Here is a 25,971-nt window from a genome sequence, read left to right as displayed (position 1 = left end):
CCCTCTCCTCTCCAGGAGAATATACACTCCACAGAGCAGGGCACTGTTGCATTCACTGCCTACTGCCAAATGCCTGGCAAGTAATAGGTGCTTAAAGACTGTCGGTGCAAGGACTGCCAACTGTCAGAGGACAGCTTGATGCAGCAACGATGACAGAGTGGCCGCTACCTGTTGCTCCGGACTCTGCTGGTCCTCCCGAGACAACCTCTGTAGACACACCAAATAATGCCATGACTCTACTCTCGGTGCCTGGCACAGAGTTGGCACTCCAAAAATTTTGAATCAATGCTCAATGCGAGCACTTGGATGAAGATTAGAAAAGGACCGAGCAGCAGGATGAAGTGTACAGATACAGAGGCAAGCAGGTTATCAGGTTAGAAGAGGCGGCCGGGCTCAGGCTTGGGATGAGGGCCGGGGGAAAACAAAAGCCAACAACAACGTGAATTTTTAAATCTAGAAAGCCTAGAAAATGGGTCTTCGTTAGAAACACCTGACTATGCTGTCTATTTTTTGTGATTTCAGTCTTGATATAGAACTGACACTTCAAACCACAAAAAATTGACCTAGAAAGTGTTAAAAACAAGATGAAAGACTTAAAATGAAGTCACTAAGGCTAAGCCCCATGTCGCCAAACCAACGCAACAGAGTATCAGCTCTCCCAGAAACAGTGAATCAGAAATTAAACCAATCAGAAATCTCCTATTCAGCACTAATTAGATAGTCTAGTTAACTAGTTAGGTAGTCTGACTGGTAGGACCTGCCATCCCCTATAGGGAAGTTACCTCACAATAACTAAACTGCTTTTCTGCCTAATGTAACTTACTTGTCTCTGCTCCCTTTTGCCTATAGAAGTCCTTTTATTTTGTACAACTCCAGAGATCCTTTCTACTTGCTAGATTGCAGAGTGCTAAATTTGAATCAATTTTCACACAAACATTTTTAAATGCCCTAGCTTTTCTTTTAACAAAAGAACAAAACACATCACTTCACAGGTATGAAAACTGAGGTCAGAGTAGTCAAGTCATATGCCTTAAGATTCACAGATGGTAAAGAATCTGCCTGCAATGCAGGAAACCCAGGTTCAATCCCTGGTCAGGAAGATCCCCTGGAAAAGGGAACGGCAACCTATTCCAGTATTCTTGCCTGGAGAATCCCACGGACAGGGGAGTCTAGCAGGCTATAGTCCATGTGAGCACAGTCAGACACGACTGAGCAACTGAACACGCACACATGCCTCAAGGAAAACAGCCAGATAGTCAGGGACATTAAAACCTGCTGCCTGGTATCCAGGCCCATGGCCTTTCTCTCCTACTGCCTTTGAGATTATCTCTTTTTCAAGATCTTTACAAAAGGAGAAAAAAGAAAAGGGAAGAAAAAACTTTGGTTGTTTCACCCATGAAGAGAGATACAAGTATTATATTTTCTAGACTAACCTTGAAAGCAAGAATCTCCATTAAAAAAAAACCCTAAATTAAATGAACTTACATAAAAATAACAATATTTGTACATCTCTCTCAGTCAGTTCAGTTCAGTCACTCAGTCCTGTCTGATTGAGACCCCATGAATCGCAGCACGCCAGGCCTCCCTGTCCATCACCAACTCCCGGAGTTCACCCAGATTCACGTCCATCGAGTCAGTGATGCCATCCAGCCATCTCATCCTCTGTCGTCCCCTTCTCCTCCTGCCCCCAATCCCTCCCAGCATCAGAGTCTTTTCCAATGAGTCAACTCTTCGCATGAGGTGGCCAAAGTACTGGAGTTTCAGCTTTAGCATCATTCCTTCCAAAGAAATCGCAGGGCTGATCTCCTTCAGAATGGACTGGTTGGATCTCCTTGCAGTCCAAGGGACTCTTAAGAGTCTTCTCTAACACCACAGTTCAAAAGCATCAATTCTTCAGCACTTAGCTTTCTTCACAGTCCAACTCTCACATCCATACATGACCACAGGAAAAACCATAGCCTTGACTAGACGGACCTTTGTTGGCAAAGTAATGTCTCTGCTTTTCAATATGCTATTTAGTTTGGTCATAACTTTTCTTCCAAGGAGTAAGTGTCTTTTAATTTCATGGCTGCAGTTACCATCTGCAGTGATTTTGGAGCCCCCCCAAAAAAAGTCTGACACTGTTTCCACTGTTTCCCCATCTATTTCCCATGAAGTGATGGCACCAGATGCCATGATCTTCGTTTTCTGAATGTTGAGCTTTAAGGCAACTTTTTCAGTCTCCACTTTCACTTTCATCAAGAGGCTTTTTAGTTCCTCTTCACTTTCTGCCATAAGGGTGGTGTCATCTGCATATCTGAGGTTATTGATATTTCTCCCGGCAATTTTGATTCCAGCTTGTGTTCATTTCCTAGCTTAATCTTAATTTTAGGCAGATCAAGAAACCACGAGTATGTGGACAAAAGGGATTTTGTTTGGATGTTGGTCCCACAGCCAGTACAACAGCAACATCAATTGTTGCAAAGGTCTTAAGCCATTCCTATTAGGTGGCTTCTGGAAAGTTTTTAAAGTGATCAAACTCTTCCAAAATGCCTATTAAAACTTGGCATCTATACTCAGTCCTAGAAAATGGCTTCAGAATCAATCAAAACATTAAAAGTCAGAATAAAGCAGCACAAGCCTTCTCAAGAGAACATACTATTTAATGGGCAAATCAGGCCCTCAGAATCAAAGATATTAATATTTTACTACCAAGTTCCTAACTTGAAATTTGTGAAAATCTTAGAAAAAATTGAGGGTGACATATTATATTTTGTCTAATAAAAAATTCAGAGTGAAAGTACATTAAGAATCAATGGAAAGTGTGATATTTAATCGATGCATTTCTAACTTACTGTGCACACTTCTTCTGTACAACTGAGAAAACAGGGTCACATAAAACTATAATCACCCATTAGACTTATCTTTAGGAAAACTTTGCGGCCTCAAAACAAGATGTAGTAGAAACCCCAAACATACTAGGTTTTCGGGATGACTCAAAATGTAGGACAGCATGCAATAATAAACTTATATTTTGGACTTCCCTGGTGGTACAGTGGATAAGAATCTGCCAATGCAGGGGACACAGGTTCAATCCCTGGTCTGGGAAGATTCCACATGCCGCAGAACAACTAAGGCCCGTGCATCACACTACTGAGCCTGTGCCCCCTAGAGCCTGTGCCGTGCATCACACTACTGAGCCTGTGCCCCCTAGAGCCTGTGCCGTGCATCACACTACTGAGCCTGTGCCCCCTAGAGCCTGTGCCCGCAACAAGACAAGCCCGGGCACCACAGTGAAGAGTGGCCCCTGCTCACTGCAACTAGAGAAGTCTGAGCAGCAGTGAAGACCCAGCACAACCCAAAACAAATACACTTAAAAAAAAAATTCATATATGAGCACAATTCAGACCTAGAAATCTGCATTTTCATAGTGATTAAGAATTGAAAAATACCAAAATACGACTGTAGTGCTACTTCGAAGATGATTTGATGTGCTTTAAACATTTTTAACGTTGGCATTTGGGTGCATACTCTAGTATTTACCAAATAATAGAATGACTAGGAGTATCTTTTCATTCATGCATCTCATGATTTGATCTTTAAAAAACAAAACAAAATCCAAACAAAACAACAAGTACCCAGCTGCAGAATATAATCAGAATGAAAAGTGTTTTGAGAGAATGTGGACAGTATATCTTATGTTATCCAAAATTAAAAAAAAATAAATTCACATTCATATAGAACTTTCAGATTTCCCCTACCCCAAAACAGTATAAAATAACATGATGCCTATAAAATCTACAAAATAACAAGAGCCTTACTAGACACAGCAGGCAGTTATTTTCACTCATATTTTATAAAGTCAGACAGAGCAGTTAAGTCAGACAGAGCTTTGCCCAGAGTAACAAAGTCACCTTGGCCTTAGCACTGAAGAAGCCGGACCCTTGTCCAGTCATTTCCTCAATGTAGCTCAGCAAGAAATAAAATGAGCCACTAATAGTCTGGCACTTGCCACACATCTTGGGGAGTGAATCCTATTTTTAAGGCACTTAGAGTCTACATTTTTAAAAGTCAGGATGGCTTTCTAAGTGAGCACAGCAAAAGTTCCTAATGAAGGGGCTCTTCTCTTAGGCAGTTGAGAAGCAACAAAATTATTTTTAAAGAGGAAAGAACTAGTCCATCGAAGTCTTTGCTGAAAGTGAACTTTCAGCTCCAAACTACTTTTTTCTTTTTAATCTGCCAAGGATGGGGGCCTAAGATAAAGCTCGCTCAACATTTTCAGCCACTGACACAGCACGGAGCTGGGCTGCGAGGCTTCAGCAGGGGGGTTGCACGTGGCTAAGTCTCAGAGTCCAAATGAGAGGGTGTAGGGAAAAAGGGAGAAAAAAGTAAAAAGAACTGATGTGGGAAAAAGAAAGGTAGGAATGAGAGAAAATCAGTGTGAGAGAGGAGTAAAGGAAGAGGTTCAAAGAGCAGAAGGAAGGGAGAGAACCAGCAAAAACCAGTTTTGGTGTAAGCAGGCTGCTAACCCCTGGCAATACGACTCAGGGCAGGGCCTCTGTCGACACTGGGCACTTTCCCTGAGCCAGAGAGTGAGTTCACGTGGAAGCTTTCCACAAAGGCACATACCAGTTCTTGTTCCATTTATGTGCAAACTCCACAAGCAAGAGGAGCTGGATGACTATGAAGAGGAAGCCTCCGACGGCTCCCACATAGCGCCAGGCTGCAAAAGAAGACCATTTGAAAGGAGATGAGGTGACGGTCCCAAGTGTCTAACTCAAAAGAGTAATGACTATGGTTAATTCTCACCTCCGACTCCCTGTACTGCTAACACATTGAATTCCCATACAACTGTACAAGGTGGGTACTACTATTATACCTGCTTTACAGATGAGAAAAACCGAGTCTACATAAGCTGACCAGGTCCTGCAGCCAGTAAAGTGCTGGGATGTGAGCACTGGCAGTCTGGCACCACAGCATCCAAGCTTCACCTCCATGCTATAAATAAATCCCAGATACCCTAACAGATGTAGTTAATTCATAAAAGCAGCAACAACCCCCCATTTAAAGTAAAATCACCCATTGCCAGAAAAACCCAAGATTTGAATTTTACTGGGGAGAGACCCATCAAGGTTCAATGAAGAAATGACGTTCAAACTGAAGTTCTACTTCCGGCTCAGCCACAAAGCAGCTCAAACCTTGGATGAGCACCTCATATCTCTGGATTATCTATAAAACAACCGAGCTGAGCTAGTGGGCTAACTGCCAGGTCCCAACCATTCTACGTATCTTATTCTAATATATACAAGGACCTCTGTGGGGACTAGAAAACTAGTTACAGGCATTTTAGGTAAAAAGACAACTTGGATACAACTGCCTTAAGGAATGCATAAAAGCAGTGTGACCCTAAGAAATTCGCTGGACCTGGCATGTGGCTCTTTGAGGATCTATCCTCATTCATAGTGTGAATACTTTCACTATCTTAATTGGGAAAGTGAATCCATTGGGTTTGAACAGTACTTTGAACCTCTGAAACACAGGCTTTATTTTTCCCCTCCCTAGCTCAAATAAAGAAGGGCCTCTTGTTTCACTTATGGTTGAATGTGTCATAATAAATATTACTGGTAGATTCCATCGATAAGCATAGTCAATTGAATTGAATATAATTGATTGAATAGAGTTAAATGTTACACAGTTTCACACCAGTCAGGTTTAGATATAGCCTAGAGGACCCCACTATCTTAGACACAGCTACATCTTAGACACAGCCTTTCTTAGCCCACTATCGCTGAAGCAGATTTAAGCTGCTAAGAAGCCCTGGGTTTTATGTGCAGGGCAGAAAGAACAAGGTCTCCCTGGTCACGCTGCTGACATGCTAAACTAGTTTCCAAACAAGTTTTCCAAGTGCCTCATTTTCTCTTCAGGCCAATAACCTTTAACTGCAATTCTTCAGCCAGCAGAGTAACTAGAGGTTCTATCACCCATCCGGGGAGGTGGGGGTGGGGTAGGGGGGGTGTTGATGGGGAGACAAGAACTAGAAAGGGTGAATGAAGTGTGGGCTGGTGAGGCAGGTTTTTTTTTTAAGCTACAAGAATGTTAGTAACCTAAAATATCAAAGGTACCCTGGACTATGCTTTGGAACAATTTTACAAAGTGGGTAAAAACACAATAAATAGATACTCCCAACCCTCCCTTCGTACCATTCAGAAAGGTCTCCTGATCTGGAATGAAGAAGGCTCCTGAGCACATGGCCCCCAACAGCAGAAGTTTAAAGAACCAAAAGCTGGAGGGGAAAAAAAAAAAAAACAGAGGAAATATATTCAAATGATATTCAAGGAAGGACAAAAGACCTCTTAGAAGTTAAGTGCGTCAATCCGTGATTCTGTTCACTTCAAATGGAGGGGAAGAAATTAAGTGACTGGGGACTGCCTCCTCCCGTAATTAGACAGACTCAGTGCTTGGCCTCTGATTGTGCCAAACCCTTTTGTCGCAGGGGGGAAGTGACCTGGGGGAAGGTCTTGGTACAAGAAATAAGCTCTTATCTCCACTGCATTTCTCACTATGGCATCAGGTGTTACAAACAGGAATTCAGTTCTTAGTCCACTGTGCAGTGAAAAGTGTAATTTCCACCTTCTCTAAATCACTATCAACAATTTCAACTAGAGGAAAGCAGTCAGAGGGTGTGACGAGTAGAAGACGCCCTGTAATGCTGCTCTGAGTTCAAGGAAAGGAGAAATGATCCCCATGAAGACTCACCCATTGTGAATGTAGGCTCTACAGCTTTTACTGTTGTTGATATTCAAGGTCAGGAGGCAGAAGATGAAGAAGAAACAGGCCATTCCAAAACAGACTCTGTATACTGCAGAATACCCCACCAGCTTCTCACAGGTGTCACCAGCTTTAATGCCTTTACAAATATCTTCAAAATAAGGGATCTGAAGAAAAAGAGAGAAAGTCTGTGTTAAAACTACGTAAGGAAGAGTTGGTGTGGTTCTTTCAGACTGCACGTCAAAATCCAATGTGAAAAACACCATGTACCAAGAGAAATTAAGACTGAGAAGAAAGTCTCTCTTTCAAAGACCTTTTCCTTAATTTCCTCTGAATCCTTTTTAGAGATATAGCGCTTATAACGTACCAGGCACCCTTCACTTACCCCTAATGAATTCTGAAATCCAGTATCAGAATTTTTAAAAATTATGCTTATAATACACGGGTATTTTTTCTTAAAATGTGTAAATATAGAGATTAAGTGCACATATGCCTTTATTTATATAGGATAAGCTCCTAACCTAGAAATGAAATCAATGGGTCAGGTAGTAGCTACATTTGAAAATTTCAAGCAATAAAGTCAAATCACTGTTTCAAAGGCTGCATTTATATCCCACCAGCAATATTTGAGACTGCTCACAGTCCCAGCCTGAGCACCACATTTAAGGGTTAAAAACCACGATCTTGTTTCAATGTCCATAGTCCTCATTACTAGCAAGGTTCATATCTTTTTTTTAATTTAATATATTGTTCTGTGAATTGGTGGTTAATAGGATTTTCACTTGATCCACTGGAGTTCTTTATTTATGGATCTTAATCTGATAAATGTCAACAATGGTTTATTCCAGTATAATTAGAAGGTTTTAATATAAAACCCACTTACATTATCAGAATAATTAAAAATTTACATTATGAGAACAAGCAGCACATTTCTACTAATGTCAGAAAATAAAGATTTACTGTTAAAAACAAAAAAGAGAGAAATCTGCTTCTTACCAACATCAAAGCTGAACACTCTTCAGAACAGAAAATAAGTTGAAAAATCACATTATAGCCTTTACTCACAAAACAAAAACTAAAACCAGGGGGAGAAAGGACAAAACACTAAAGGTAAAGCTGAAGCATGATAATTTCATTTCTTCTACAGAAAAGATCCTAAAGAAACAGTAACAATGAGGTTGTTAAAATTTCCATCTGAGACCTAAGATACCACAAGTCACCTAGCGCAGCCAAAAAATAAAAATTAAAAAAGTTTTAAAAGAAAAGATTTCCATAAACAGAAGGAAGACTAAATGTAGTTGAAGTTCATCTTCCTCCCTGAGGATTCTCTCCCTCAGAAAAGATTTGCAATCATTACTATACCTGGATCTCAAATATGATTTTTTTTTTTAAATGAGTGTCTTGGGCAAAAATGCATTGTTACTGAGATCCCATTATAATAGTTCCACTTTCATGCATAGCTATAAAAGATTTCATAAAGAAATACCAAACATTTTGTGGTCAGCAAGTTCCTGCAACTCCAATTTTTTTAGATCACAGCAAGATGTAAATCCACAAAGACAGACATTAGTATTATTTTTTGACCAAGCCAGGTGAAACACAGATTGTGTAGTTAAATTTAAATGTTGTATAAATAACAACTAATTTTTAATATAACAATATTTTGGGATATACTTAGACTAAATATTGCATGGGGGCATACTTATACTAAAAAAGTATTCCTTGCCAAGAGATAAAGCTCAAAAGAAGGCATGATCTTGGTGGGAAGGGCTGGGTATATGCCACGCCAAGAAGACTGGCTCTCACACTGTAAGGAAGGGGAAACAGCTATTTAAGCTGGAATGCCTTTGGCTGCAAAGTGGAGAACATGTGAGAAAAGGGACAAGTTTGAGGCAGGAGGATTAGAAGGCCACTGAATTAGCAGTCCGGAAAACAGCTGAAGAAAGTAAACTAGTAGTAGAAAAAATACAAACTCTGTGGGTGGAAGTCATAGTTGGCAGGACTGAAGGATAGGGAGAGGGTTCTCTTCTGCCTTTTTAAAGTATTTAGGGTGGAGGGGGAGTAGGGTTAAAGGGAAAAAGGAAAGTGAAGTTGCTCAGTCATGTCCAACTCTTTGCGACACCATGGACTGCAGCCTCCCAGGCTCCTCCGTCCATAGGATTTTCCAGGCAAGAGTACTGGAGTGGGTAGCCTATCCCTTCTCCAGGGGATCTTCCCGACTCAGGGATTGAACCCGGGTCTCCCGCATTCCAGGCAGACGCTTTACCCTCTAAGCCACCAGGGAAGTCCTAGGAACTGAAAAGAGCTCTGGGAGTTTGTTTTTAACATATAGGGTTGGAAGCACCCTGGAGCATTCCAGTGAGAAGGTGAGTCTGGAAACTGCTTGAAAACAGTGATTAAGATACAGGATGCGCCCCCACCAGGTCATGAGAGACCTTAGCAAGGGCTTTCTGAAGGAGTCTGAATTTTCAGCTGTTTCACAATGAGTGAGCAAATTCACACGGTTAAAATCTTCATCTACTGAAGTCATGGGGGACCCTGTACAAGTGAATGTTTCAGAGCCTGCAGCAGGAAACAAAAGCTGCACCCTATGAATGGTACTGGTAATACGGAGGTTCAGCTCAGTTCAATCGCTCAGTCGTGTCCGACTCCTTGTGACCCCATGAACTGCAGCATGCCAGGCCTCCCTGTCCATCAAGTGGGCCTTAGGAAGCACCACGACGAACAAAGCTAGTGGAGGTGATGGAGTTCCAGTTGAGCTATTTCAAATCCTGAAAGATGACTGCACTCAATATGCCAGCAAATTTGGAAAATTCAGCAGTGGCCACAGGACTGGAAAAGGTCAGTTTTCATTCCAATCCCAAAGAAAGGCAATGCCAAAGAATGCTCAAACTACCACACAATTGCACTCATCTCACATGCACCCCGCTCCAGTACTCTTGCCTGGAAAATCCCATGGACAGAGGAGCCTGGTGGGCTGCAGTCCATGGGGTCGCGAAGAGTCGGATACGACTGAGCGACTTCACTTTCACTTTTCACTTTCATGCATTGGAGAAGGAAATGTCAACCCACTCCAGTGTTCTTGCCTGGAGAATCCCAGTGACCGGGGAGCCTGGTGGGCCGCCGTCTATGGGGTCGCACAGAGTTGGACATGACTGAAGTGACTTAGCAGCAGCAGCAGTAGCACATGCTAGTAAAGTTATAAGGAGGTAATGTTGCTTTAAATCTGTAAAAGGAGGCACCATGCCTCCACCTTATTTGTTTTATTCATATGGGATTTACTGCTCTGTAATATGCATTCAACTCTTCCCCTACCTTCTCTGTTCCCCCTATCATCAAAGCTAATCCCTTTTGCACAGCGCCCCCACACTCTTGCCATAACACATGCATGTCAGTTCAGTTAAGTCGCTTAGTTGTGTCCGACTCTTTGCGACCCAAAGAAATGCAGCACACCAGGCCTCCCTGTCCATCACCAACTCCCGGAGTTTACCCAAACTCATGTACATTGAGTCGGTGATGCCATCCAACCATCTCATCCTCTGTTGTCCCCTTCTCCTCCTGCCCTCAATCTTTCCCAGCATCAGGGTCTTTTCAAATGAGTCAGCTCTTCGCATCAGGTGGCCAAAGTATTGGAGTTTCAGCTTCAACATCAGTCCTTCCAATGAATACCCAGGGCTGATCTCCCTTAGGATGGACTGGTTGGATGTCCTTGCAGTCCAAGGAACTCTTAAGAGTCTTCTCCAACACCACAGTTTAAAAGCATCAATTCTTCAGCACTCAGCTTTCTTTATAGTCCAACTCTCACATCCATACATGACTACTGGAAAAACCACAGCCTTGACTAGACGGACCTTTGTTGACAAAGTAATGTCTTTGCTTTTTAATATGCTGTCTAGGCTGGTCATAACTTTCCTTCCAAGGAATAAACGTCTTTTAATTTCATGGCTGCAGTCACCATCTGCAGTGATTTTGGAGTCAGCATCCCTTTAATCTACCCAGTCCATCTTTCCCAGTCAGATTCTTTTCCACCTCCCTACCCACACCCAATTCTCTCTTCTCCTCAGATCAGTTGAAGAAGAATGCTCCTGCCAGCAGGCATGAGCACCCACCCTGTCATCTCCCACAAACTCCCCTCCCCAGACCCTTACTTACTGCCAAGGGCCCTTAGGCTCATCAAAGGGTGAGTATGTGGCACTGCATATCTCATCCACAATAAAAGTAGGCAAACAACCCACTGCTCTAAATACTAAGACCTGTCTTATGCTCTGTGGGTGACTCAAGACGTCTAGCTTTCAGCATGTGGTGAATATTTTTGGGTAAAGAACCTCCGAGTAGAACAAGCTGGCAGGATTTAGCAACGGGAATTTGCTCTGATTAAATATTTGCTGTTCCGAGCTCCATCCCAGTTTTAGAAAAAGAAAACATACATCACACACAGATTCCACACTGTGGGCTGGAGGGGATGGGCCTGCTAAGGATGGTGCCTCTTATGTCTGGCTCTGGGCATCCAGGGACACTGCATCTGTGTTGGCTCTGTACAGACCCGAGGGCAAGGAGTTTCCTCCCAACCATTGAGCAACCAAACTCAAAGTCACAAAGTATCAGTGAGAATAAAGAGCTCATGTGGACTTCCAACCCTAACTCCACTAATACTTGGGAAAATCACACACCCTAGCTGAGCCTCAGTTTCCCTATCTGTACAATGAAATAATACTGCCTTCTACCTCATGAAGCTGCTCTGAGAATTAAATCAGTGAATCCTTGTAAAAAGGGCTCATCACAGTTCTTGATCCATAGTAGCCATTAAGCAAACGTACTTAATTCTAAAGTTATTATTTAAAAAAAAAAAAAAAAAAACCTTTTGGGGGAGGGAGTCAGGCACATTATATGAACCCCCGATTGGCTGATGCATTCTGATTTAAACAAGAGGGGAAATGAACATCTTAGAACTCAGTAGACATTCTATTCACTTTACCAAAAGATTCATATTGAAAGATACAGTTGAACTTCTGTATAATTGCCAGTTCTGCATCTATAGATTTAACTAACCACAAAAAGAAATTTTAAAAAAATTTTTAATTTCAAATTTAAATTTGAAAGTTTTAAAAAACAAAACTTGAATTTGCCATGTACCTGGAACTATTTACATAGTATTAGATATTTTAAGTAATCTAGCAATGATTTAAAGTATATAAGAGGATGTGCCTAAGTTATATGCAAGTCCATTTTATATAAGGGACTTAAGCATCAGTGGATTTTGATATCCAAGAGGGTCCTGGAACCAACCCCCAAAGGATACCAAGGAACAATTGTACTGGAAACTGTCAATAAGGTGAACCTTTCCCTGGCACATCTATATAGGAATACCTCAGAGATACTGTGGGTTCGGTTCCAGATCAATGTAATAAAGCAAATGGCAGAGTAAAGCAAGCCATGTGACTTTTTTGGTTTTCCAGGGCACATAAAAGTTAAGTTTACACTATACTGCAGTCTATTAAGTGTGCAATAGCATTATGTGTTTTTTTTTTTAAAAGCGTTGTTTAAAAATTTAATAATATAAGATTTAAAAATATTTTATTGCTAAAGAACACCAATCATCTAAGCCTTTGGTGAGTCATGGCAGTTACATCAAAGATCACTGAACATGTAACAACAGTAATGAAAAAGTTTGAAATATTGAGAGAATTACCCAAGTGTGACACACAATGAGCAACTGCTGTTCGGAAAATGGCACACTGATTCACATGCTCGAGGCAGGGTTTCCCACAAACCTTCAGTTTGTAAGTAAAGCACAACAAAGCAAGGTATGCCTGTATAAGAACTGAGTTCTAAAAACAGTACTCACTACCTGTCTTTCAGAGACCTAGTCACCACTCAAAAGAAAATATATCTGAACTTCCAAATCAGGGAAGACATTTCAAAACATCAACACAAGTATTAAGCCTAGAGATGTTAACTAGAAAATCCCCATGGCTTTTCTTTTGAGGGGAGATGCTGGCTATGCCCTTAAAACAATTTCAATCTCGGGCAAATAAATGTGAAGAAATAATGGCAGGGTTAGAAAGGCCTACAGCTCTAGTTGGCCAGGGGCCCACATGCTACAAACTTAGAAATAAAGAATAGAATTTGGGAGTGGTTCTTACAGAAATGAAGAGGAAATGGAGCATCATGTCCCCATAACATTATTTTAGAGAGATGAGTAAACGGCACATTAACAAAGCTGATGAGTCTTACCTTCCATTATATCAAATTTTTAGGACATTGAATGAAACCAAGCTGCAAAGAAAGCTTTGGGAGAGCTGAGCAGGAGTGATATCACAAAACCTAGAAGAACTAGATCTACAGGTTCTGTTTAATATCTTACTTGAAATAAACTTCAGAACCAAGACTCTCTCCCCTTTCTGACATTCCAATTATTTGTAAACTTTTGAAGACAGTTTAGTTTTCTCTGTGGAAAAATTCCAGTGTCCATGACAGTGGACCCACCCATGGACAGGAGTTGCAAAACAGGGAAGGCTAAAATCAGCTTCCATCCTCCCCTTGACGGCTTCTAGCAATCAAGGGTCATTTCTCTGTAAATTATTACCTTTGAGGCCCTTTCGGGATTGTGGGGGCTATTTTTAAAAACAGTAACCACGAGGGGCTTCCCTGGTGGTCCAGTGGTTAGGACTCTGCACTTCTAAGGTAGGAGGCACAGGTTCCATCCCTGGTCAGGGAACCAAGATCATCACACATGCAATGCAGTGCAGCCAAACAAAAAAAAAGTAAGCATCAGTACTCACCTCTCTTTTGTTCAGATTTCTCAATATTTTTAAGAGAAAAGTTTACAATGTGTCATTATTAAAAGTCATATGTGGGTGCTCAGTTGCTCAGTCCTGTCTGACTCTTTGTACCTTCATGGACTGTAGCCCACCAGGCTCCTCTGCCCATGGATTTCCCAGGCAAGAATACTGGAGTGGGTTGCTATTTCCTACCCCAGGGGATCTTCTTGACCCAGGGATCAAACCTGTGTCTCTTGCATCTCTTGCATTGGCAGGCAGATTGTCTACCACTGAGCCACCTGGGGAGCCCATTAAAAGTTATACAGGGAACTGAAACTCCAGTACTTTGGCCACCTCATGTGAAGAGTTGACTCACTGGAAAAGACCCTGATGCTGGGAGGGATTGAGGGCAGGAGGAAGAGGGGATGACAGAGGATGAGATGGCTGGATGGCATCATCGACTCTATGGACGTGAGTTTGAGTGAAGATGATGATGGACAGGGAGGCCTGGCGTGCTGCGATTCATGGGATCGCAAAGAGTCCGACACGACTGAGCGACTGAACCGAACTGAACTGAAAATTCCACTGAGCCTGGTTTTATTTGACCCAATCACCTCTGCAGTCAGGAACTTAATGTCCCCAATAGTAACTCCCCAGAATCTCAGAAGCATGCAAGACAGAGACGATGCTAGAGTTCACAGCTCCCCCTCCACCATAAGCCTTTCAGGATCAAACCGCCACAAATATGATTAGATAGTTAGAAAACGACTCCAATCACAAACTTTAAATATTAAGCTTTCAATTGAAACAAGACAGCTTGCAGAGAACTAATGATGATGACATGAGGGCTCTTCCTAAGGGAAACAGGGAGCAGTTACCATCAATCTGCTCAGGGAATTAGGATTTATGAAGGCAGAATGTACAAAGAATCACTCCACTTGCTAACCTTGAAGGAAGGATAAGAGTTAATCCCAGCGAAAACTCATATAAAGCTTCAATGAGGCAACAGCTGTGGGGCTTGGGGCCATGGAATAGATAGGTCCTATGTGCTGACTGGCGTGGCCTATGAGGGAAGGCAGAGGGACTAAGGACCAAGAGTCCCCATTTCTAGTTTGGCGGCGGGTTGGATGGTGGGCCAGCAGTGGACAGGAAGCATGAAAGAGGGGCAGTTTCAGGGTGCAGGGGCAGTAATTCACTTAAGTGCAGGCTGCCAGAATCAAGGGGAAATGTGAGCAGATGGCGAGAGAGCAAGACTAGAGAAAAGGACTGGTAGGGACCAGAAGAGATGGCAAAGGAGGCACTCAATGGAATAAATAAATTTACCAGGAGAGGAACCCAGGTGGAGGAGCGGGGGGTGAAGGAGACAGAGCTGGGAACAGCCCAGAGAGCTGAGGAATGCAAACATTCAGGGACTGGGAAGAAAGGGGAAAAAAAAACAAGAAAGAAACTGAAAAGATACAGAGCCAGAGAGAAGCAGAGCCAGCTCTCAGGAAGCAGAGTGTGTCAAATACCACCAGTTGATGAGACGCCAGAAGTAACATTGGATTTGGGAACAAAGAGTCATTTGGGGCAGTAATCAGAATACTCTCCAGAGCAGAGACTGAAGGCTGAGGAGAGGAGACAGTCCAGGGGGCTGGATACTGGGCAGGAAGTGACCCCAACAGGCCTTTCACCCCTGCTTTCAAGAAATCTAACTGCAAACCTAAAAGTGCATCATTCTAAAAGGTATTTATTTACCATTATACAAGCAATCTGGAGAAGAGAATGCCAGCCCACTCCCGTATTCCTGCTGGGAGAATCCCCTCGACAGAGGAGCTTGGCGGGTTATAGTCCATGGGGTCGCAAAGAGTCAGATACGACTGAGCGAGTGAGCATACATACAAGCAACACATATTTACATTCTTGTTGCCAAAGAAAATGTAAATTACAACAGATACAGGTAACTGAATCCCCCTAACCATCATGACTCCAACCCTAACCTGACTGCTTCCAGAGGGAACCCCTGTCACACTTCCTCGTAGGCCCTTTGCTCTGTTACTCCCCACTCATTATGTCCCACAGACTGTTGCATGTTCAACACATAAATCTATTTGCAACCTTTTAAACTGCTATATAAAGAAAACTGAGCGCCGAAGAATTGATGCTTTTGAACTGTGGTGTTGGAGAAGACTCTTGAGAGTCCCTTGGACTGCAAGGAGATCCAACCAGTCCATCCTAAAGATCAGTCCTGGGTGTTCACTGGAAGGACTGATGTTGAAGCTGAAACTCCAATACTTTGGCCACCTGATGCAAAGAGCTGACTCATTTGAAAAGACCCTGATGCTTGGAAAGATTGAGGGCAGGAGGAGAAGGGGATGACAGAGGATGAGATGGTTGGATGGCATCACTGACTCAATGGACATGGGTTTGGGTGGACTCTGGGAGTTGGTGATGGACAGGGAGGCCGGCATGCTGTGGTTCATGGGGTCGCAAAGAGCTGGACACAACTGAGCGACTGAAACTACTATACAGAAGTCCACAGCCCAGACCCATCGTAATTTAGTCTCTGTGACCCTAATGGCAGACATTCACATTGTTTCTGAGTTTTCACCCTTAGGAACAAGGCATAATCAATAGTGTCTGTACTGTGGGTATCGCATGTCTCTTTCTCTGCACATGCAGGGGCATTAAAGAGGACTGACATCCAGAAGGCCAATGCTGGATCATGAAGGTGGTTAAATTTTCATAGACACTGACAAACTCTTCCCAGGGAGGGTTGAAAACTCTAGGGTAATGGGTAACAGGGAGACCAGACAAGAAGAACAGAGGAGCCAACAGAGCCCCCCACTCCATCTTGGAGCCAGGAAACTCTCTGCTGCTCCCACAAGGCCAGCTTCTCAGTAAGCACTGCCCCCCAAAATCAAGGGGAAAAGGGTGGACCAGGGCCCTGAGTCCAGAAAACAAATCCATACCTAAGCCCAGAGATAAGACTGCAGCTGTGGAGGCCTGGACTTTGTTTTAGATGGAAGACACAGTTACTGACCCACACTCTCCCCCACAGGATGCAGGATCTGATAGAGGAGTCTGTGGCCCCTGAGAGGAGCAAGGCCCACTGACAGTTCTCTCTTGAACACTCAGATGCTGGGGTTTCTTTGAAAAGACCAAGTATCTAAACAGGCAGGGCTTTCTAGTCAGACCGCTTATCAGTAGGAAGATGTGCTTATGGCCAAAGTGAGCAGCACCAAATCAGCTAACTTCCCATTGAATGCGTGAACAGGAAGAGCATGGTGATCTAAATATGCAAATCCAACCACACTCATGGCTGTTTTCTGTAAATAGCTACTGAAAGTCCAATGAAATGGGAGTTTACAGGTGTATTCTTCATCCCACACTATATGTTATGTAAATATACCTAGATATCACAGCACAGGGCTTGGTCATTCCCTGACTCATTCATATCTACTATGTACAGGTACGCTTCTGGGTTATGGAGATTCAAGCAGCAAATAAAACAGATTAAAAATCCAAGCTAGGGCTTCCCCGGTGGTCTAGGTGTTAAGAATTCGCCCGCCAGTGCAGGGTACACAGGTTTGGTCCGGGAGTATCCCACATGCCGCCAAGCAACATGCGCCATGACTACTGGGGCAGCACTCCAGAGTCCATGCTCCGCAAGAAAAGCCACTGCAATTGGAAGCCCGCGCACTGGAAGTAGAGAGTAGCCCTTGCTCTCCGCAACTGGAGAAAGCCCAAGCACAGCAACGAAGACCCAGCACAGCCAAAAATAAATAAATGAAAAAAGAAATATTAAAAAACAGAAAAATCCAAGCTAACAAGGAGCTAACTTTCTAGAGAAATGCTAGCCACGTGTGCTCTTCTTTACGGATATTCCAGGCATTTTCATGGTTTAATTTTGACTATCCACATGAGTTAGTCCATCCTAAAGGAAATAGACCCTGAATATTCATTGGAAGGACTGAGGCTGGAGCTGAAGCTCCAATCCTTTGGCCATCTGATGTGAAGAGCCTACTCACTGGAAAAGACTCTGATGGTGGGAAAAACTGGAGGCAGGAGGAGAAGGGGGCAACAGAGGATGAGATGCTTGGATGGTATCCCCGACTCTATGGACATGAGTTTGAGCAAACTCTGGGAGATAGTGAAGAACAGGGAAGCCTGGAGTGCTGCAGTTCATGCGGTCACAAAGAATAGACACAACTTAGCAACTGAACAACGACAATCCATGATTTTGCCTTAGGTACGACACAGAAACCTAATGTTCTCCAAAAGATGGAATTCTACTGTGAAATGAAATATTTCCCGCTCTACACTCAAGTCTCTTTCAAATGCAAATATCTGAGCCTGAAACAAAGCCAGGTATTTGGAAGCCATCAGCTACTTCCTCCCCATTAGAGCTGAGGAGCTGGTGGAATGTGAGAGGTGGCCTCATCGGACACCCCTTACAGTAAACGGGAATTAGGAAGTGAACAATAAAGAAAGCAGGACTGGCCCCAGATAGTTAGAGACATTTGAAAGAAATGATTTCAGCAAATCCGGAGACTTGCATTTTCCCATACGTAAAAGATGGCTGAATCTCTTCATGTGACAGATTTGGCTTTTCTTAAGTGTGTGCTTGCTCCGTTCCTTCAGTCCTCTTTGCAAATGAAGAGTTCTCTTCAGTCCTTTACCATGGACTAGCCCCCAGGCTCCTCTGTCCATGGTATTCTCCAGGCAAGAATACTGGAGTGGGTTGTCATTTCCTTCTCCAGGGGATCTTCCTGACCCAGGAATTGAACCCCCGTCTCCTGAGTCTCTGTATTGGAGGTGGATTATTTACCCACTGAGCCACCTAAAAGTGTGAAAGTCGTTCAGTTGTGTCTGACTCTTTGTGACTCCAGGGACTATACAGTCCATGGAATTCTCCAGGCCAGAATACTGGAGTGGGTAGAGTTTCCCTTCTCCAGGGGATCTTCCCAACTCAGGGATTGAACCCAGGTCTCCTGCATTGCAGGTGGATTCTTTACCAACTGATCCACAGAGTAATCTTTCAATATTCAGATTACCTGCCTCCTTGCTGCAAACTTGTACACAGCCTGGCTCCTCCCCTGCCTCCTCAGAGTCAGCTCTCTCAGGATTGCCTGAGATGCTGTCTCCTGGGCTTGAGTCCTAACATTTACACTGAATAAAACCTAACACTCAAAGGTTGCACATGTTTTTCCAGTCAACACTACCAAACCTACACCCTCCAGATTCTGAGAGCCTCTGGTCACTTGTTCCCCAATTCTAGGGCTAAGACCCCAGCCACACACACAGTTCGGTTTCTGGCCCAGCATCCTTCTCATTTTACACTGGACCAGGAATTGGGGGCCCCCATTGGAGAAGGAAATGGCAACCCACTCCAGTGTTCTTGCCTGGAGAATCCCAGGGACGGGGGAGTCTGGTGGGCTGCCGTCTATGGGGTCGCACAAAGTCGGACACAACTGAAGTGACTTAGCAGCAGCATCAGGAGAAGAACTGGGGTACCCACATACTCATTTTATCCATCCCTACTTCTTCCCAAATCACCAAAATGCTTGGTTTGGCTACATAGAAAGAAGGGCTGATTATTATTATTTTTTAACCTGTAAATGATTTACCATGTATCTCAAAAGGCCAGGATGAATAAATCCGTCACGAGTGAAAACATCATGCTGTTCACTGTGTCTCACTAAATTTATTGTTGTGTTGTTCTTGCCTAGTCAACCCAGAACATGGCTCATACAGCCTGGTATCTGCAACTTAATCAGGAGCTCCAGGACCCTCAGCACAAAGTTTAGCCCATTCAAGTTTCCCCTTTAGGGAAAGGGGAGAAGAACTGCGTAGGACACAAACCGGGCCACTGAGGTCAACCATGGGCCAGCACAGCAAAGGAAAGCCTGTGGGTCAGAACCAGGCAGCTCCTGTTTATGTAAATAAAGTTTTATTGGAACACAGCCATGCTCATTTGTAGGTATTTTGTTTTGGCTGCAGAGTTGAGTAGTTGCTAAGGACCACAGGGCCTTCATAGCTGAAATGTTTACTAGCTGGCTCTTTACAGGAAAGGTTTGCCCAGCCCAGGACCAGGAAGTAGAGCTGAGGCGCTGTGCTAACTGCTGAAGTGTAAATTAGCATCTCAAAGGCAAATGACAACTGGTGATGACTTACTCTACAGATCAACAGTCAAAGGAACAGCAGACAGGCAGTCAGCTCAACTGGTCGTGATCAATTGCCTTCGGTTCTCCCGAGTGTCCTGCCTTCTCCAGAGCACACCCTGCTGCCCCCCAAATGGAACTTGGTGCTTTAAGTGAATTAAATTGTTCATCTGCCATATGCTATTTTCAGGGCTACAGCTTAAGGGTTTAATTTGTCTGTCTACAAAAAAAAAAAAAAGCTTTGTGGAAGGGGTGGTGGAGGACATGTCTTTGAGTTCAGAGCTTTTTTTCTGTGGGTCAGAAACCCACATAGTAGGAAAAAAAAAAAAACAAAAACCCTCACATCTGTTATACAAACACGACTTGTGGAACCAAAAATAAAACCCACACTGATGAAAGCCGGCGTGTTGCAAGACATAATTTTAGACTTAATTTTAAGACTGTAGAAACAGCCTCACTAAAATTTAAAAACCACAACCTCGCCTTCCCCTGCCCCCCACCTCCCTCAAATACCCAACCCCTCTTTGTGATTAAGCTCAACCCTGCTTTAGAGGGCAAAACACTCTAAGCCCTTTTACAAACCTCCCACCTCACCTAGACTTCCAGTTCTCCCACAAAAGGATAGGGAGAAAGCATTCCTGAGTTCTGATGTGACCCCAGAGGTCAACAGAAGGGAGCGCTAAGCTGACACCACCATCTCCAATAATCACTAATGGAATTCAGATATTTTTAACTTTCAAACACAACCACGCACACATGTGGCCTGATGCTGGGGTGCCTTCCTCACACACGGAAAGTGCATAAGGAGGCCCCGTTCTCACGCCCGCATCCCATGCACCTGGCACAGTGCTTGGCACTCACATGGGCAGGAAAGAAGGGAGGGAGGGAGGAAGGAATCAATTACATGACTTAAAAGATTTTTTTAAAAAACAAGAACTCAGATTACAGTTTAACCAAGTAACACGATCAGTCTTTTAAACGGTTATCAAGACTCAACTATTCACAATATTTACGTTTGCTGCTCACCGCAATCCGAGGCTACTGTTAATGTTGTGCCATTTGTCTGTGCCTCTGGCCCCGTCACAACAGAGCTGTTTCCAGCCATAAGACCCTGTCTGTCCCGTTTATCTGTAGAGAGCGTCAAGGCCTCTGCAGATTGTTGCTTAACAGACGCTTTTGATGATGACAGAAAAAAAGGGTTAGGAAAACTTCAGTTCTCACATCTCATCGCCCTCGCCCACAGTGAGATGCACCCTGAAACGGAGATCCTATTAACATCCGATGCTCCCCCAAAGCTTCTGGATAATGGATCCTCCAGACAAAGGACAATAGCTATTGTTTCTTGTTTTCTGGCTCCTGGGGAGCTCATTATTACTGGACAAGGGTCAAACCTCTTTGTCTTTGGTTCAGACTCAAAAAGGCTCTCAGCAGGGTTTCACGTTAGTTCACATCACCGCCTGCAGAACCAGCCTGCTTCCCACCATCATTTCTTCGCATTCACTGAGTACTGAAGGCTGGGGCCTGAGCCACGAAAGAAGCGACGGATGTGGGGGGGGACCACAGGAATGGTCTTCTTCGGGTGGTGTTACGTCTGGATGCAAGGTGGACCGAAGATAAAACTGTTTGGAAACATGTGTCCCCAGAGTCACCCAACTGAGAGTGGAGGGGACCCAGAAGATTTAAGAGATGGAATCTCACTGCCAACACACCCCTGGCTAACTGTGATCAGGCCACAGTGAGAAATCCCCCTCTGTATTCTATAGAGAACTTGAAGTTCAATGGCCCAGACCAACCTTAAACCTCAGAAACATGCTGGCTGATCCGCTGGACACATATAAGGAACAACAGCCATACAATGAACTCGGCAGCTGTTCAGAAGGAAGACTTTCGGAAAGCATTCTATCTCAGCTGAATTTAAAAAATAAAAAAACTCCAGAATCAGATAACTGGGTCAGCCATATTTTTTTGGAGGGGTGGGCCGGGGGGTACTAAGTCAACACTTGTTCTAACACAAAACAGAAAATACCAGCTGAGACCATAGAGTTCTGCTCCCTATAACTTGAATACGCTACAGCAACACCTGTTGCAAGGTCTCAGTAACAAGGTTCTGTTAACATTCAACCAGGAAAGACCAAAATCAGAGCAAGAGCCAGACTTCCCAGCCTGAGCATGAATACCTGTCATGCTGTGCTGGGACAAATTACATGGTGTTTGTGACCAGAGCAGAGTATTTTTCACTGCTGCTGTTTACTTTGAAAAGATGGTCACACCAAACACAACTTGAAGGTGGGTTCTGTTTCACATGCGAAGCCACCGCATAAGTAAATAGTACATTTGCGGTCGCCCTTATTTTCTACTTCAAACTAACTGGCGTCCCTGGAGCCCAGCTGCTGGCTCTCAGGAGGGAAAGAGGCTGGTGGGGAAGGTGAGCTAAGGAAGCTGCTGAGGCCCATGTTTTCCAGAGGAAATGCTTCTCCCTCGTCATAAGCCCAGAAGGAAGGTCAGGAATCATGAGGAAGGGTGTTTGCTAAGGCTTCTCCTGCTGCTCCTGTGAACGTCTCAGCAACAACCAGACCCGGCTGAACAGGCCAGCGAGGCACCCCGGCGGGGGTCCAGCGGTCCCAGGCCCTCGTCCAGCGCTACCTGGTATCACGCCCTGGACAAGCCACCTCACTGCCCTGCGCCACCCCTCTCATCTGTCAAAAGAGGAGACTGGTTACGATTATAATGGAAGATTCTGCCACTGTGAAACAATGTTTTACTCAAATTATACTGTCAAAAGAGGGCAATATTTTCTCTGTGTAACATGTAACACCACATAGTAAATGCTGTCTCTTCACTGGGGAGAAGACATAAATAGAAGCTGCACCCCTTTTTTTTCCCCCATCAAAGCCTCTTGATGAAAGTGAAAGAGGAGAGTGAAAAAGTTGGCTTAAAGCTCAACATTCAGAAAACGAAGATCATGGTATCCGGCCCCATCACTTCAGGGCAAATAGATGGGGAAACAGTGGAAACAGTGTCAGACTTTATCTTTTTGGGCTCCAAAATCACTGCAGATGGTGACTGCACCCATGAAATTAAAAGACGCTTACTCCTTGGAAGAAAAGTTATGACCAACCTAGATAGCATATTGAAAAGCAGAGACATTACTTTACCAACAAAGGTCTGTCTAGTCAAGGCTATGGTTTTTCCAGTGGTCATGTATGGATGTGAGAGTTGGACTATAAAGAAAGCTGTGCGCTGAAGAATTGATGCTTTTGAACTGTGGTGTTAGAGAAGACTCTTGAGAGTCCCTTGGGCTGCAAGGAGATCCAGCCAGTCCATTCTGAAGGAGATCAGCCCTGGGATTTCTTTGGAAGGAATGATGCTGAAGCTGAAACTCCAGTACTTTGGCCACCTCATGTGAAGAGCTGACTCATTGGAAAAGACTCTGATGCTGGGAGGGATTGGGGGCAAGAGGAGAAGGGGACGACAGAGGATGAGATGGCTGGATGGCATCACTGACTCGATGGACGTGAGTCTGGGTGAACTCCGGGAGTTGGTGATGGACAGGGAGGCCTGGCGTGCTGCGATTCATGGGGTCGCAAAGAGTCGGACACGACTGAGCGATTGAACTGAACTGATTATCTTTTTAACTAGGTTCTTTACCTAGTAACTTTGTTTCATGTTGTTGTTTTTTTTTTAATCCCCTATGACTAGCAAGGGACCAGGAACAGGAGGGCTTTCCCCAAAACAATACTATCCCTAATGCTCTTATATTCCTAATAATGCAGGTTACACATAAAAAGTAGAACAGCTCATTACTGAATTTCAGCATCTCTAACATAGTGGATCAAAGCTCTGTCAACTCTAGGAACCACCAAAGCTGGCTAAACGTCACTGAACTGACCACAGGTGTACTCAGGAGAGCATTCTGAAATCTAAGTTTTTCTCTGAGACATGTAGCTTCTGTGTTCCTCTACAGCCTGTGGGGACTCCGGAATTTGAATATGGAGTACCATCTGGGAGAAATACAAGTTTCAACAACATCCTCAGGTCGCCCATGGGGATAGTTATCTAGAGAACGAAGTCTGAGGGAAGTGAACTTGCGAAGCCGGGGACAGGAGGGCAATCCAAGTCTAAATAAGAGAACTGGAATGTGACATCAGGAAGCCTGGGGGGGCTGAAGCAGGACTGTCTGACAGCAGACTGGAAACCCAACACTTTATGACCTTTGTGGGGAAGTATATGGTCAGCACTGGACCTGGAAAAAGTGGGGAGGATGATCTATCAGGATCCCGGTCCTGTCCTGAGAAAACCGTGCCTCAACCAGCAGACCAGTTAGAATGTGAATAACCAAAGCCAGAAATGAAAGCACCGCCTCAGGGAAAGGATCATGCCAGGACGTGACCTCTTCACTGCCCGGGGTGAGGCTGGGGGGAGGGGGGAATCTCCAGATACGGATGTGGCTTGGAACAAGCCTGGCTATAAATAGTACTTCTTTATTTCATTTTCATCTATCTGCTTCCAAATAATCTTATGCTAATAAAGCTAATATACATGAATTTCCCATTAACACATCCTCTTCTCCTTCTAATGAACAGTGAAAATGACTGGGAAATACAGGCCAAAGATAATTTATATATCACCTCTAGGGATGTGTTGAGAGAGACTGGATTTTCTGAATAAATAGAGAAAAATCCTTTAAGCCCATCCTGTTATCTCCATTCCAAGGGCCTAAATCCATAGCTGGCAGCCTCAACAATCCATCCCTGTTCCCCTTCCCTAGCAAATTTACACTGCATAATAACTGTAGAAATCGTGATTAGAACATATACTTAAAATTCGTTTAAGGTGGTTACACTCCCAGGTTACAGTCATAACCTGTAACCTGTAAGTGTAACTGAAAAGGGGGCCAGATTCAGATCCCATCAGTGTCCCACTTCCACCCCACACTGGTCCTGAGACTGAGCAGCCCACTGAGTCCACTGGACCAAAGTGACGAGGACAATTTCTAAATGGCTCCTTGGATAAAATCGTCAGGTTCCAGCAAGCCAAGGGCAGACGAGCCACGGCAGGAAGGGGCTTCTCGGGTCCAGCCTGGGCCTGTGCGCACAGATCCGCACAGACCACTGAGCACACTCAGCAACCTCTCTCCTCGTCAGGCTGGGCAACGAGCCTGGGGTCCATTCTGATACATACAAGCCTTTGCACAAACTCGTAAACTCAGAGCTTAAGCTGTTTCAGGAGATGCACATCCAAATGCCTTTCTTGGGAACAAGAAGTAAGGATGGAGGTAAGCATCCAGCGACGGGGCCTGTAGTGAGCTAGCATGCTTGGCCCTCTAAAGGCAGCCAACTGCACATTACAAAAAACATCTGCAGGCCAAAGAAGAAGAGCTTGTAAACCAACGAACAATTCCTGGGCTAGGAGGTTTTCGGGGGCACCTGAAATCTCTGGGTGTGGCCCTGGCTAATGGGTGGGGCTGGGGCTGGCTTTTCTCAAGTCCAGGGAAAGAATGGGATTCAGAAGCTGCTTTTAAGACACTGAGGAACTGCAGCCGGAGGCAGCCCCTCACCTCTGGGCTCTCATCCAGCCTTCCTTTTCTGCCTACATTATCATCCTGTGCTGAAAAGAACCAAAATGCTCTTTTCATCCAATCATAGGAAGGATACAATTTCACATTCCTACTCAGAGGAAAATGACCTAAACTCACCAGCAGAAAGTCATGTATATAAAGCAAAACATGTCTCCAAAAGAGATCAAGTAAGACTATAAAATGTTAACACTTTTTACAACAAAGGAAGGGACCAAGAAAACCGCTGCTATCAAAACCAAAGACCATAGTAGCTTCTCCTCTCAATACAAGGAACGATTCTTCAAATTTTAAATTTCAAGCAAACCCACACACACTACAACAACACAAACACCGGTCTTCCACAATATGGAAGATGTGTTTTGGCTCTGAAAAAAAAGTAAGACACAAAGGTTCAGCCATCTCAGGCACCACCTACCACCCCATCAATGAGTCAGCCTGGGGACTAAGTGAACACGGGTTGGAGAAGACGGATCTGAGACGCTTCAGTGCAGGGGCCTGCGGGCTCTTCCTGCCTGGACCTGGCACACAGCTCACAGGGAGGCAGCCCCAAGGGCCATATATACCCTGTCCTCCCTTTTCCAGCACTGGCTTAGTCTTCAGAGCTCCTACCCGACCAGAAACAAGAACAGCCTTCCTTTGCACAGCTTCCCAGGATGCGCAAACCTCAGGGTCAGCATCCCTCCACACAGAAGCTGCATCTTGATTTGGTGGTGCCGGGCAGAAGGCTTACATCTCTCACCCA

The 25,971-nt window shown here is 44.2% G+C and overlaps 1 protein-coding gene across 3 annotated transcripts in view; it reads right to left on the bottom strand.

Moving 5' to 3' along the window:
* The window catches only part of SERINC5 (serine incorporator 5), a 108,572-nt gene that overhangs the window by 24,776 nt on the left and 57,825 nt on the right, over nucleotides 1-25,971 (bottom strand). For all 3 annotated transcript variants that reach the window (XM_086323076.1, XM_086323077.1, XM_086323078.1), the window contains exons 3-5: nucleotides 6,736-6,914; nucleotides 6,180-6,262; nucleotides 4,609-4,702 (exon numbers count right to left, since the gene is read on the bottom strand). In XM_086323076.1, coding sequence (XP_086179202.1) covers nucleotides 4,609-4,702; nucleotides 6,180-6,262; nucleotides 6,736-6,914 — 356 coding nt within the window. The remainder of the gene's footprint in view (nucleotides 1-4,608; nucleotides 4,703-6,179; nucleotides 6,263-6,735; nucleotides 6,915-25,971) is intronic.

This window comes from Bos grunniens, chromosome 10, assembly GCF_055505025.1.
Source record: "Bos grunniens cultivar Pamir isolate PY7600 chromosome 10, Bosgru_T2T1.0, whole genome shotgun sequence".
Classification (NCBI taxonomy): Eukaryota; Metazoa; Chordata; class Mammalia; order Artiodactyla; family Bovidae; genus Bos; species Bos grunniens.
Note: the sequence above shows the minus strand (reverse complement) of the source record. Positions and strands in the feature narration are given on the sequence as shown.